At 51.4% G+C, this 14,091-nt stretch overlaps 1 protein-coding gene across 1 annotated transcript; it reads right to left on the bottom strand.

Moving 5' to 3' along the window:
• Positions 1-6,392: 6,392 nt before the first annotated feature.
• Hoxc12 (homeobox C12) lies at positions 6,393-8,195 on the bottom strand. Its single transcript, XM_013032476.1, has 2 exons — positions 7,493-8,195; positions 6,393-6,732 (listed from the first exon to the last, which is right to left on the bottom strand). Exons 1-2 carry the CDS (start codon positions 8,097-8,099, stop codon positions 6,494-6,496), a joined length of 846 nt encoding a protein of 281 aa, XP_012887930.1. The 5' UTR covers positions 8,100-8,195; the 3' UTR covers positions 6,393-6,493.
• Positions 8,196-14,091: the final 5,896 nt, after the last annotated feature.

Genomic DNA, 14,091 nt, shown 5'->3' with positions numbered 1-14,091 from the left:
ACACATCCTAGAATAATCTGCCTGCCTATATACCTCACCAGACCACTATGCCTCCTTTACTTTTTTTTTTTTTGTAAATCACAGTGTTGTTATACTATGTGTGCATTGTGCCCTACAGAGTACATCTTGATACACATGAAATGACCTAATTGTATAATACGGATTCTCTACAGACATTAAACCATAGACATGACTGCAAACAGCAAACAGGATTTAGCCGTTAATACAGACCCTGGCTGTAGACAAGAGGTACTGTTTCAAAGTAGAAGTGATTACTTATATGATAGAGCGCATAAACAAAAATGACAAAAAATGGTAGAAAGACAGAAAAAAGATATAATGTAAAATGGTATAATAGAAATGCAGAAAAAGACATTATTTGGAAATAGAAAAGACTTATAATGCTCACAGACAAAATTACAAAAATCATATAATCACAGAAAAAAAAGTTCAGCAGGTACAGACTGGCATTATCAATACTCAAGTCTCTTGCTCTTGTTTTCTTTCTTTTTTTTTTAAAAAAAACCTTTTAAGTATTTGTATAAAGTGGTTTTGATTCAACAAGTAAGTTTATGAGTATAATGCATCTTGATCCATGTTCCTGCCCTTATTTTTAAGACTTCCAGAGAAATGTATATCATAAACACAATATGCAAGCCTGAGGGTAATATTTTTAATGTATTTGGTACATACACCAGGTGTGAAAACATGAATTTTTTAATATATGGGGTAAATATGTACTTTGTGGGTATATAATAACATGCTGTAATTTTCATATGCTTTTTATATAGGTATATTAGTACAGGGATACGTTTCTGTGTTTTATGAAGATACAAGCATGTAGTTAAACAGATTTGGGATTGTAATTCTGTATGGAAGATATGTGTATGTGTAGTGATTATATATGTAAATAAATATTTATATGTGAATATATATGCTATGTATGATTTTTCCCATGCAATGGAGGAAAATGCCCCTGTATGTATATTTTACAAAGAAACATTTTGCATGCCCTGAATGCATATGTAATATAGATTGTTTCCATGCACCCAACACAGTCAAGTGTATGTTTTATGGAGCCGTGGTCCTATTTGTACCAGGTCACTTTCATGGCTTTTCAAGCAAGGACTGCTGGTGGGTTCCATCTGCACAGACCCGTCCTGGAAGGAAGTTCTCCACTCTAGCTCAGAGAAACTGAAAACGTGAAGACTTGACTCCAGTTCCCCCAGTAAGTGGGTTGGCTTGACAAAGAGGCGACATCACCCACCAGTAACTAGATAGTTGTATCCTAAAGGTCTGGTGGAGGCCCAGTTCCATGGCTTCTATATCAGGCTACAGCTCTTAGCCTTGACCTCAGGAGCAGCTGTGGGCAGAGCTGCCAGCCCTTAGAAGCTTGGATGAAGGGCTGGGCAGTGCAGAGCCACTTGTGCCCCCCCCCCCAGGAAGACACTTAGGAGAGAACAGTCTGGTCCCTGCATTCTAGGCGGTGCCTCCAACCGGCTGTTCTTCGTGGTCTCCCACAAACTCATGGAACATTGGCCAGGCCCAGGGTGCTCAGGGATGAGGGATCGGACAGCACCGCACCGGTGCACCGGGTCCGGAGAGATAAGTCTCCAACGGTCCGGCCAGCAGGGGTCATCCCGTCCTTTGAGGGGGCTCACAGCTCCCGGGAGGCGACCAGAGCTGCCGGCACGTTTGGAAGGGCAGTTACTCCGAGTAGTCGGGGTTTGGATCGCATTGGGATTCCTCTTGCTTGGACCTCTTGGAATGTACCAGAGGCGAGACTAAAAGGTGGGAAATTAAACCAGGGTATCAGAGTCCTCGGCACCTAATCCGGGCTTTGGTTGGGGGAGCGGCCCAGGCGCCCGCGTCCTCCATCAGCGGCTGACCCGCCTTTGTCTCGGGGGCCTTCCCCTAGGACAGCAACCGCGAGCCAGGCGCGCGGACCCGCGACGGTGAGCGGCGGCAGGAGGCTGGCATCTTGCGGTAGCGGACACGGGCCTCTGCGGAAAATCGGCAGATAGAGAAAACGCGGTCGCTCCAGCCTAAGGCTGGGGATCCCAGGCCTATCATTCGCCTCGCGCGGAATTAATTACATGAGAACCTTTGGCGCCTCCAAATACGCACCGCACAAAGAGGCCTGGCGGCTCCCGGATGGGTTTCCCGAGCGATCGAGAGCCTAAAAACACAGGTGCTGGCTTTCCGGTACAAGTTTACGGAGGAGTGTGGGCTGGGGGTGGGGGGCCCGGAACCCAAGGTCTCAGGGGTTTGCTTTGTTTGCGGATCTGGGCCGGCGGTGCCCCGCTCCCCGCTCGGGTCTGGGTCTGAGCCATCGATCGCCCTGGGTTTCCGGCTACATTAGCATCCACAAGACCCGGACCGCCGAGCCCATCTCCTGTCGCTAGCTCGATAGTGTGTTTGAATGCCCAACCGAAGCTGGGCAGATGAGAGTGGAGTAATAGAACAACTCGTTGGGCTATTAGCTCCAAATCGGAGCTCGCTTGGATGATATAAGCTTACATACGCACAAGCACAATAGAAAAATGATCTCCCCCACGTGCATTATTCAGATAATTTCATTTTCTTCCTCCTTCACATCTAGTCAAAGATGCCGAGGTGCATTGTCTGAAATTCAGTGTAGTAGATGTATTTTGGACCTTAAATTAGGCAAATAGTGGCAGCACAGAAATGGTCTGCACTTGGGTTCAAAGCTCAACCACAGCACCCTAAGTGGTTGGATATGTATTCTAACTATGACCTCCTCATTTATCGGGAGACCTAAGGAATCGCTTTTCAGGCCTTAGGAGAAAACTGCAGTGTTCCTCCTTTTTCTGACAACTCTTTCCGTTATTAAATCTAGGAGGCTTCATGGACACCATAGACACCAACCAACAAGTGCCCCTTTCAGATCGGCAATGTCTGAGAACATACCAAGGACCGTAATTAAGGTTTAGTTACACAGGATTTCCCTACATTTCCTGTTTTTTTTTTTTTAAAGCGAACCCTCCCCCAAGCTGTTGACCCTTCCAGTGTAGCACCTCTTAAGAAGTCTTAAGACAATTCTTTTTCCTGGATTTACTGGGATTCAGACCTCCTCCTCTTTATTCAGACCCAGGCACAGCCCTCAGCCCCTCCCCCTGCTCATGGCTGCCAGAAGTGGGATGCCCCAGCCTTTTCTGCTTTGGGTGGGGCCTTTGTATGAGTACTCCAAGGGTTGACATCTCCTTCTTGCCTGGCTCTGCAAAGCAGATGGGTATTAGGGGCAAAGGAAAAAAATGGGACTTGGTCTAAATTTGTTAGCCTCTCTAATACAAGCAAAAGAGAAGGGAGAGCAAGAGTTCAGGACAGAAGGCTGGCTGTGAGGTCCATTCAATGGGGGGTCCTGGTATTGCTACACAGGCCTGGGAGTCTGGTGGAGGAATTTGGAGTTATCTCCCAGACTGGAGCCAGGCAGCCTGAAAGAGTAACTGGAGGTGATGGAGGAGCAAATGATACATGAGAGGAAGCAAAGAGAAGGCCCTTCATGGAGGTTCAGAGGGTTCATGGCTACAATGGATCCATGCCAGCTACTAGCCAAGACCTGGGCTCAGAAGGTTTGCTAGCTCCAAGAAGTAGAGCATATTTCAGTAGCACCAGGAGGTCTTTAGTCTCTTGCCCAGTCATCTGACATTGCATAAAATGTCCTCTCAGAATGAAGCCCAGAATTAGAACCACTGGATTGAAGTTCTGGGCCCACCAACTCCTCCCTCCCCACCCCCTCACAATTCCCATATCCCAGCCCAGTTTCTATTCCAGTTCCTGCAATATAGACCCTTTTCTGAAGCTGGTTTCTACCACCTCTGGGCTGTCCACATTATTTTTTACAGCCCCATGACTCCTCAGAGCTCTCTCCTCCCCCAGTCTACCGCCCCCCAATATTCTCTTTGCCAGTAATTGCTTGGGACTAGCAATGGCAGCTCATCAACAGATCCTGGCTGGTCGTATATTTTTGTTACCCCTGCAACTGCTCTTCCTTTATTATTATACATTTATTATTTTTATTATTCACCTGAGCTGGAGAAAATAAAGTGGGGGAATGGCTAGAGAGTGTGTGTGGGGGTCCCATTCTTTTTGAGCAGAAGAGGCCATATATACACGAGAGCCAAGATTTAGAAATTGTTCTAAAAATCACATTGTCATACATCCATGTTTTAATTATTAATATTAATATGACGAAGCAACTCTGTACAAGGACCATATAAAGGGGAAACGTGCTAAAGACATGTTTGAATAGGAAGGTACATTACAGTGAGCTTGGAAGGAAGGCAGGGGAGGGGTTACTACTCACAGGGACTACACTAGGTGCTAGCAACAGACACTGAACAGGACACAGATTGACAAAGAAGCTCACGGAAGTCGTTTAAAGCAAAGGAAAGAGAATATTGCATATCTGTGTGCCCCTCCCCCCTCCACTCCTTTTTTTTTTTTTTTTTGGATTGTTCTAGTCTCTTTTCTATTAGGCTGTGAAAATTGGGCCAGAGTGGTGGAGCTTGAATCCAGCAGTCATAGGAAGGGCTGGAAGAAGGGCAGGCTAGGAGGAGGAGAAGAGCTTTATTCCCAGGACCAGTCCACAAAGGCTGTGGACAACTGGAATGAAGACTGCTGTTTAGGAACTGTGGCTGAGAGTAAAATAGGGGAAGTGTGTCAGGTGTCAGGTGCCCAGTGGAGAGGGAGGCCTGTGATTGTATCTCCTCTCTACAGGATTGCAAGAAGACTGTGAAGCTGCCTATTTGCAAATATACATAGGGAGAGTGGGGTGAGCCCAATGGTTTCCTGGGCTCAGGTGTGTGTATAGATTACCTGTGCTCCTTCACAGCCCTGAACAGAGACTTGAAACTCAGCGCTGTTGGGAGAGTGGAGCACTCCCTGGATTGCCCTTGGAGGGTGGGGACATTCTCCCCAGGCTGGAAATATTCCAAGCCAGCAGGCACACTGTCCAGATTGCACTCAACTACCCCCAGTCTCCTGCTTCTCAACCTCCTTGCATTTACAAGGGGTGAGAGAGCCAATGAGAGGTTTGGGTACCTTAGGGGAGATGAATAAAAACTGGGTGCAGGAGAGCTGGTGCACTCTCAATGGTCCTCTCTCCTTAGCCAGCCTAGAATCTACACGACCGACCGACCGAGGCCTGTAGGGCTTTATAGATAAAAGGCCTTCCGGCTAGGAGAAGCCACTCTTTGGCTTCCAACTGGTTCTAGCAATGTGCCCCTCCCTCTGGTCTGGTACTACGTGGCTAGCCGGCAGGGAGGCGGAGGCAGCGGGGTCCTGAGACAAAGGGCGATGTTGGGGGGCGGGTAGGGAAAAGAGAGAAAGGAATTGGGTGGGGAAACTGCAGCGCCCCCCTCTTTCATTGTCGCCAGCCTGGGAAAGGGGCTGAGAGGGGCCTCCACAAGCCGGTAGCCCCTTTAAGGGCAGCTTCTCCTCCCGCCTCGTAAATTACGCCGGTCCAGCCTCCGGCCGTGACCGTGAACGCCAGCGGGGAAGGGAGGATCAGCGGCTGCTGCCGTGGATGCCGGAAACTCTTCCCCACCAATCAAGGCTGCGCTCCACAGCGCCTTCCACAGCCTCTGGCTTCCCGGAGGGCCAGGTGGTGGCACCTGGGTGGCTACTTGAACCCGCGGCTGCGTGGATTCGACTCTCAATTTCCCCGCTTGCTGCTATCTGGTCTGCAGCCGCCTAGGCGGAGGCAAGGGTAGCTAGCAGCGCACACCTATGAGCCGATGTTCGCCCGGGGCGGGCAGGAGACGGCTGGAGACACGGGGACCTTTCTGATAACCCGTTCTACAGGGGACTAATCTCTGGTCCACAACCCATTCTGCCAAACGTGGGCACTTCAGTTCACTCTGTGTCCAGGCCGGGAGGACTTTGGCCTTGCTGATCATACCTTTTTCCAAATTTCAATCCCTCCTTGGTTCCCAGCTTGGTTTGGCCTTGCCATTTAGACCCGCTACCCTCTCCGCTAATAGTTTATTCTTGCGAATTCCTTCCAGCCTCTCCTAACCCCACTAACGTGAGTTTGGGTGCCTTGGTCCCACTGTTCCCATCTTCGTCTGCTCCTTCAAGTAGAAAGACTTAAGACCACGGAAAGGGAGTGGAGAAAAAGGGGTGAGTGGGCCGCTGTTTCTCCAGATCCACAGTGGGGGAGACACAGCTCCCCAGTTCCACCTCAATTAAAACAGTGTCACATAGCTCCCCCACACCCTGGTGGCAGCTTGTAGGCTTCCATTCTCCCTGTCTAGGTTTCTTCCCCTCTCTCTGGGACCTGGCAGGGCTTGCCGGAGTGTGTGGGAGTGGGAGGGAACCACGAACAAAACAGACAAGAAGACGTCCAGGGAGGGCCTGGCAGAGATGCCTGGCGTTCTAAGCGGGGACCATGTCCCAGGCGATGCCCCCTCCCCACCTTGCTCTCTGCCAGGACAGGCTCAGTTTGGGGCAAACGCCCAGGTCCTGTCTCCTAAAAGAAGGAGAGAGCTTGCTCCCTCAGTAGAAGTCTTTTCTTTTTCATTCTCCGGTTCTGAAACCAGATCTTGACCTGCTGGTCACTAAGATTCAAGCGATCTGAGAGTTCCCTCCGGCGTTGGCGTGTGATGAACTCGTTGACCAGAAACTCTCCCTCCAGCTCCGCCAGCTGCAACTTCGAATAAGGCTTGCGCTTCTTCCGTGAGCGGCTGTGGATCGGGTACCAGGGCGCGCCTGGGTGGAGATGAACCGTAGGGTTGGCCAGAGGCTCAACTAGTGATCAGCCCAGTGCCCTAGGCCCTTCCCCTTGGCCTCATACCAGACCACCGACCATCCCTTTCCCTTCTAGCATTCAGGCACCCAAAGAAGTCTTCTAACAGGGACTGTTCCCTCCCAATCCCCCCACTTCAACACTCTTTTTCTTTCCACTCCCTGCCCTTTGCCCGATCAACCTCCTGCAACATTTCCACTTTTCCTAGCACCTCGGATCTCCCCAAACATTTCCCGTATTCTCTTCCCCTTTCCCTAGCCCAGCTCTCTCCTGTCCTTCAGGACTGAATGCCCATCAGTTAGAATAGACATGGCCAAGAGGCAAAGTAAGATGTGTTACTGTTTCTTAAAAATAAAGGTAAGGCGTGTATGGGAATGCAGAGAGGGGAGGGAGGGAAGGAGGGAGGGAGAGAGAAAGAGAGACAGACAGAGACAGAGAGCGCAAGATTTCACCACCTTGTTACCCGCAAACCTGGAGAAGTCCAGATCAGTATCTCCTTTCTCCGAGGCTCCCTACCCGCGGCCCCCCCCCCCAGCCTGGAGCAAAAGAAATCTCACCAGTTCTTTTTATGGGGATATTTACATGTTTATAGGGCTCCCCCCGCCCCTTCCCGCCCCTGCTGCACTTCTTTTTTTAAAAGAAGCGCTTACTCACAACTCCCCAACCTGCCCTGGTAAGACGTCCGGTAGGAGTTGGTCGCACCAGTAGGCTAGGAGTCCTTACCGCTGGCTGAAAGCCCGCCTCCGGGGTTCAGCGGTGATACCAAACTGCCAGGGTCTCCCGTGCCGGTGCCCTTGTTGCCTTCGTTGAGTAAGGACGAACTGGAGTCGGATTCCAGCGACTGACACGAGGGTGGGTCGTGTGGGGGTCCGGTGCCCCCCTCACCACCACCGCCGCCAGCTGCGTAGTCGTACTTGAAGCCAAGCGCAGGCGGCCCCGACGGCTCCAGCTGGAGCAGCGCTGCCCCCGGCCCGGCTCCCGGGTCGCGCCCGCGCTCCTCACGCTTCATGCCCCCGCCACCGCCGCCCTCCGCGCACGGCTCGCGGTAGTAACCCTTGCTGTCCTCCACCCTCGCCAGCTCGCACGTGCGGCCGAAAGGCGGGTTGAGCGACACTGGACTGCCGAGATAAGGTTGTGGGTAGCCATTGCATGGTTCAGCCGATGGCCAGGGCAGCGAGCACACGTTGTCGCGACGTGGGTAGGACAGCGAAGGCAGTCCGGGGAGTTGCGCCCCGGACGCGCGGAAGTTGGGAAAGTAGAAGGTGTCTCCTGTGTGGATGTTCACCAGCGGCCCCACAAACCCAGGATTCAGGAGATTATGCTCGCCCATTTCCGCGGGGCCCGACCGGCAGCTTCTACTTTATTGCTATCTGACATTAAACATAGTTAAACCTGCACCGGCCACCCATTGGCCGCCTGGCTCACGTGGGCGCCGCGGCCAGGGGGAGGGGTGGGGACAGGAGATCCCCCCCCCAACACCAACTCCAACTTCCCCCTTCCCCAATCCCTAGTGGAGGTGGGGGTAGTGGGGGGGGCAGGTTTATTCGCTGGATTCTGGTTTTGTAAAAAAAAAATCATATAAAACGTAGCGCAGACTGTGAAGCGATCGCCTGACACGGGGCAAGAGGGGGGGAAATCACACCAAAAATATCATCCCACGCACACCCCTGCACAACCCCCCAGATGTATTATCTTATCGCCAACAGCTGGCCAAGTACAGCCCTTCCCTCTTTAATTAGCTCCTTTATTAACTAAAACCGTTGGAATTTACAATATCTCCCCAATAAATTACTATTAGATATTGTGTCATATAAAGTTTACTGGCTGTTTAAGGAGACGGATGAGCCCTTTGGCTCGGGGTTTATTTACAGTAGAGACGAAGTGGGGGTAAGGACAGGTTTTCCTGTGGTTATCTTTTCCAGCCCTGTGGCTGTGGTGTTAATCTGCATCCTGCTCCTTCTCCTGAGGAATTTGGAGAGATATTTTGGGGTCCTCTCATCTAAGAAAAGAAGAATTGAAAACGTCACTTCTCACCCACTCAAGCCAGGAGCCATCTCAGTGTCGCACTTTTCACTCACTCTTAGAACAAGGGTGGGTAGGCAGGCAGAGGGAACGAAAAAAAATCTGGTGTCAGCTGAGCACAGACCTGCTTACCTGCTTCTCGAAAATCTAGGGGAGCTCAAGCTACTCTTCTGCTGTGAATTCTGGGAGGCTCAGGAGCTTCGGTGGCAGGAGACTATGCCCCCCCATTAAGGTTTGGCGGGTCCCAGAGCCTGAAAATTATGTCTTCCAGATTCCTACTGCAAAGGAGACACCTACACCCCCCAAACCACCAGCCTGCTCCTGAGACCATCAAATAATGATGCAGAGGCCAGCAGGAGGTTGCTTCCTGAGTGGGATGAGAATGAGGGTAAGAACCATGGACAATTATCTTGTTGGGGGGTTAAAATGATAACATGATGTCAGCCTCAGAGATTCCTTTCAGAGACAGCTGAGAACCTAATGCTAGCTAGAGGCTTGATAATACACTCCTGTTAGTGCACGTTCAGATCTCAGCTAGGGGCAGAGCACAGTCAGGGGGGTTTAAAAGAGAATTAATGTCCTCCTCCCCAATCCCCCAGATGTATTTTTCTTGAGTCCATAGTAGAAAACAATCATATTTATGTTGAACTTTTACCGGGCTTAGGAAGTATAAGGTTAGATAAATGGTTTGGCAAGCTATATAGTTTTTAAACGGGAAATTTTATAGAAATTTGGAGAGATGGGGATAGTCTGAGTTAATATAAAGAAGGAAATCCATGTACATGAAATCATCTTGGGGATTAGCCAAGCGCAGACTGAAAATGGAAAAGGTTCTCACCTCTCTCTCTCTCTCTCTCTCTCTCTCTCTCACTCTCTCTCTCTCCCTTCCTCCCTCCCTCCCTGCTCTTCTCTGCAGGACGCGGTAGAGAGAAACGCAGATTCTTCGAATTCCACCGCTCCCCCAGCGATTTCATATCCCTAACCATAGCTGCTCACCCCGACAGAAATGTGTCCCTGCGGGCGCCGCCCTGTCCGGCACAGCGTGGAGCCCACCCTTCACCCTGCCTTGGTCAGCTCTTTCCCCACCCCAGCCCACCAGGCGAATCTCCCGGTCTCTCCTGCCTGCACGGTCCCTCTCCACGCAGGGCCCACATGGCAGAACCGAAGACGAGCGGCGGCAGGGTTGACAGCCAGGAGTAGTCAACCTCCAGTCAGAGCGGGGAGAGCCTAGGGTGCCCAGAAATGGACAAGGAAATCTGGCCTGGATTGGCCCTTTTGTGCCTAATTGATAAAGAAGCTGAAAGGCTGCAGAAAAGAGCATCTCTCATAGGCAAATTTCATGTCACATCACCCACAGCATCTTAATCCACCTTTCAAGATGTATTAATGAATGCAAATGAAATATGTTTACAAGTTTTTATTTGGGGGGGTGTATTTTGGACATAAAGATACATGGTGTAACTTAAATATCGCCGATTGCAATCAGATCGCCGATTTCAATCAGGCAGTGAGGTCTCCGCCCAGGCTCTCCAGGCCTCCGCGGCCCAGCCGCTATTGTTGGTGTGAGGGATGCCGAGCTGTCTTTGCCGAGCTGCCTGAGCCTTTGTGGGGTGGAGTCCCCCCAATCTCGTTTCCCTTTCCTGATAACTCTAATCTCCTAGAAAAGAGACTTCCCCAAAGGTCTCAGCTTCTCCCCATCCCTCCCCAATTCACAAATTTCTGGCTGGGAGCTCTTCTCTCAGTTTCCCTGGGCCAGACGATTAGGCGCAGAGAGCGGCGGCGCGACAGCCACAGGGAGGCAGATGCAACGCGGGGGAACAGAGGATGGGGTGAGGATTTTTTTCCCCCTTTTAGACAAGAGCTTCTCCCAGCCTGGTTTGGTCCCATCAAAACAGGTCCCTGTTCTCCAAATTTCAGATTCAGAACAGATACATGCACAAACCCCTCTTTCTTTTGTGAAACCAATTCTGATTTCTCTCAGGAAATGCTGCTCAAAAGCCACCAGCAACATCTGAATCCTTAGGGTCCAGCTCCTGGAAGGCCCAGTGAAAACCTAGAGATTTTTTAAAACCCTGCCATGGACCCAGACCATCAAAGAGGCTAGAATCTCCGTGCACCACCATGGCTCTGTTTGCCTCTAAGTAATACATCGCACATGCAACTCGGTTCATGGATTCAATAACTGGGCACAGACCAAGTTAAAGAAAAAAAAAAGACAGAAAAGAAAAAGAAAAAAAATCGTCTCCCAACCTGGATACCCGGGGCCGGCGGGAGGCTAGGGTGTAAAGCTTCAAATAAAAATCCAGCCTGGGCAAGAACTGTGTGCCAGGAGTCCAATGAGTCTGGTTAAGGAGATTAAGAGGGACTCACAGCTCAAGGGCTTGGGCAGCTGCCTTTAGCTTGGTTTAATCTGCCTGCACTTCTCTGGCCACATGCAAAATTATCCTTGGTCAACAGCCGAGCAATTGGTGCATCCAAACTCTCCTGCACATTCATCAAATCACAAGGCTAGAAGGGGTGGCTTGCCTGCTGGTCTCTGGGCCACTGGATCCCCGCCGCAGCTGGCCAGGCTCAACCGTGCCCTGCTCATTAACTCAGGGGTTAATTAAAGCTGAAGGCAAAGATATAGTCCAAGGCTTTCCTTGAAGAAAGACCCAAAGCAAGCCTGCATCCTTCATCCACCAACTGGTACCCCTCCATCTCTGCCACACTTTCTCAGTCTACGCCTTCATCCCTCCCGCATCCAGTCCTCCCGCATCCTAGAGGCCTGTACTGTGGTGGAGCCCCCGAGACAGAACTTAATTATAATATCTAGCGGCTGCAAGACGCATAGGCAGCCGGGAATGGGCTTTCCAGTGGCTGTGTTTGGGCTCCCCATCAACATAAGGTCGGGAATTATTCAGCGCGACTGCTGCTTTTTTTTTTTTTCTGGTGTGTTGAGGGGCTGCGGAGGCCCAGTTCAAGGTCACTGTCTAGTTTGCCCAGAGCGTTTTCACCGCGTATGCAAATGAGGCAAGGCCTGTGCTCCCAGAGAGGTGAAGCTTGAGCTATGAGCTATTGGGGGGGGGGGTGAGCGGTGGCCATAGGAGAAGGGGGTTGGGCCAGGCCTGACTCCTCTGCCTTTTCTCTTCGGTCTCTTTGGGACCAGATGGGAACTTTATCTGGTTCAAAGAGGGCTTTGGGGTGAGGGGGTAAGGGTAGGAAGTTTCATCTCCTAGTCTTCTCACTAGCTTCCTTAGGGATTGGAGTCCAGTTGGCTCCTGTCCTCCCTGAGGGTGCTCAGGACCTAAAAGTCAAACTGGGTAGATCATTTCCCCAGGGCTGCTTTCCAGGGATCTGCAGTTTGGAGATGGGATCTTGGAGGAACCTTGGGAGCTCAGGCAGGCTTTCAAGCTCAGGGTCCTCCAATCCTGCTATTCTTATGAGTCCCCTCCCACTAAAAGATCCTAGCCGTATTTCCACCTAGAATTTGGGAAAGAGGTGAAAGCCCCAAGGGGTGGATGTCTAAGAAACCATCTCTCTCTTCCCCTGCCTCTGCCCATAAGCAAGCATCCCTAAATGAGCTATCTTCTCCCATTTTTCTCCATCATTTTCTGTGGCACTCTAACAGTTAAATAGAACCGCAGCTCTGACATTTTCCCCCTCCACCAGCAGAGGATCTCCTCCGCCTAGTGAATTACTGAGTGTCAGGGAAGGTGTGGGGAACCAAGTGAAAAAAAAAAGAAAGAAAGAAAGAAAAAGAGAAAAAGCTCATAAACAGTCACACCCACAGGCTCCCACGCTGCAGCCAACAGCCTTGGGGCTCTTGTAAGCTTATAGCATCCAGAGACCTTAGAAGCTGAGTTGGAAGGGTGGTGATTCTGCCCCCCCCCCATCTCCAGTATCCTAGCTCTTGGTCTGGCTGGCTGATTTTGACTGTCCACTGGTCAGGCCCAGTTCTGGAGAGAGCCTGGGATCTGCTCGGGTCCTTCACATAACTACCCACCCAAACCCTAGGCCCCAATCCTGGGTGAGTGGAGCTGATTGAGCAACCAACCCAAGGAGATTGGTGATTGTGGGGGAATATACCGCTAACCCCAAGGCTAGAGGGCTGGGAGAATAGGAGAGCACTTACCTTTGGAGACTGAAGAGACTTGGGGGTAAGGTGAGGGTGTTTCTCTAGACATCTTCTGGATACCCACCTCCCCATTTCCTCAAGGCCGCCTGCAGGCATGGCCGAGGGAGGGGTCGGGAGGGAGAGGCAAAGGGAGCGGGGAGCGGCCAGCGGCAGGCTCGCAGGAGCTGAGTTGCCAGAGCATCTCTGGAGAGGCCGCCTTTTATGGGCGTTATTAGCGCCCCTGTCTAGACTGGAGACGACACCTCCTCTGTGTGTAAACAGAGGCGGCGGGTTAAGGCGGGAAGAGGGATGGCGCGTCTAAGGGACAAGCGGCCCTCCCCTTCTCTGGCCACCGGAAGATCAAGGCCTTTTCTACCCTCCCCCTTTCCCCTGTGCTCCCTGTGATGTCAAGGTCAGAAAGACCTAGTCACGGTCAAGGCTAAAAGAGGAAGAGCCTGGTTGGTTGTGAAAAGGCTCTGGCCCCCTCCTCCTCCTCCTCCTCCTCCTCCTCCTCCCAGAAGCCCCTTGCTCCCCAGGGCCCCTCAAATCGTCCTCCAAAAGCTGGTCAAGATACACATCTGCCCGAACCAGCGCTTGGAGTTTTCTTGAGGGCGCTCTCCAAAACATCCAAGACCAACTCAGGGGGAACTTGGGGTGGGGCGGTCTCGGAGCTGAAGAGAGGGCTGGTGCAGGGACCCTAGCTCCAATAAGAGGTCTTTTAGAGAGATGGAGCCTTGCGTGCCCACATTAGACGGCTGCACACCCCCTCCCCCCAACCTCCTCCTCACTGCTGACCCAGCGGCCTGTGGATCAAACTCAAGAAGATTGTCTCAGGAGCAGACACTCATGGAGGGGCCTGATGAGAGAATTGCTGGTCTTGTTCCCTCAGGTGGGTTACTGGCTGCGGACTACTGGTAGAAAGACCTGTAGTGTTGGCCTTATGTCTAAACTTAATGCTGGTTGGGGAAGGGTTCCCCCTCAAACTCGGGAAAGATCTAGCTGAGCTCTCTCCCCAACCCTGTAGCCTGGAAGAGACCTCCAAAGGGAGTGTATTGTGAGATCCCAGTGCCTAGGAGGTGTCCTCACCCTTGTCTTAGGGGAAGAGGAGTGGTGGACAGTGTCATTAGGAGAAAAAAAAATCACAGGAGCCCCCGTTCTCAGTCTGTTTCCAGGGGGGAAACCTCTATGCTCACAGTCCTTCAGT

The sequence above is a fragment of the Dipodomys ordii genome, unplaced genomic scaffold (assembly GCF_000151885.1).
Source record: "Dipodomys ordii isolate 6190 unplaced genomic scaffold, Dord_2.0 Scaffold155, whole genome shotgun sequence".
Lineage (NCBI taxonomy): Eukaryota > Metazoa > Chordata > Mammalia > Rodentia > Heteromyidae > Dipodomys > Dipodomys ordii.
This window is presented reverse-complemented; position numbering and strand designations above follow the sequence as displayed.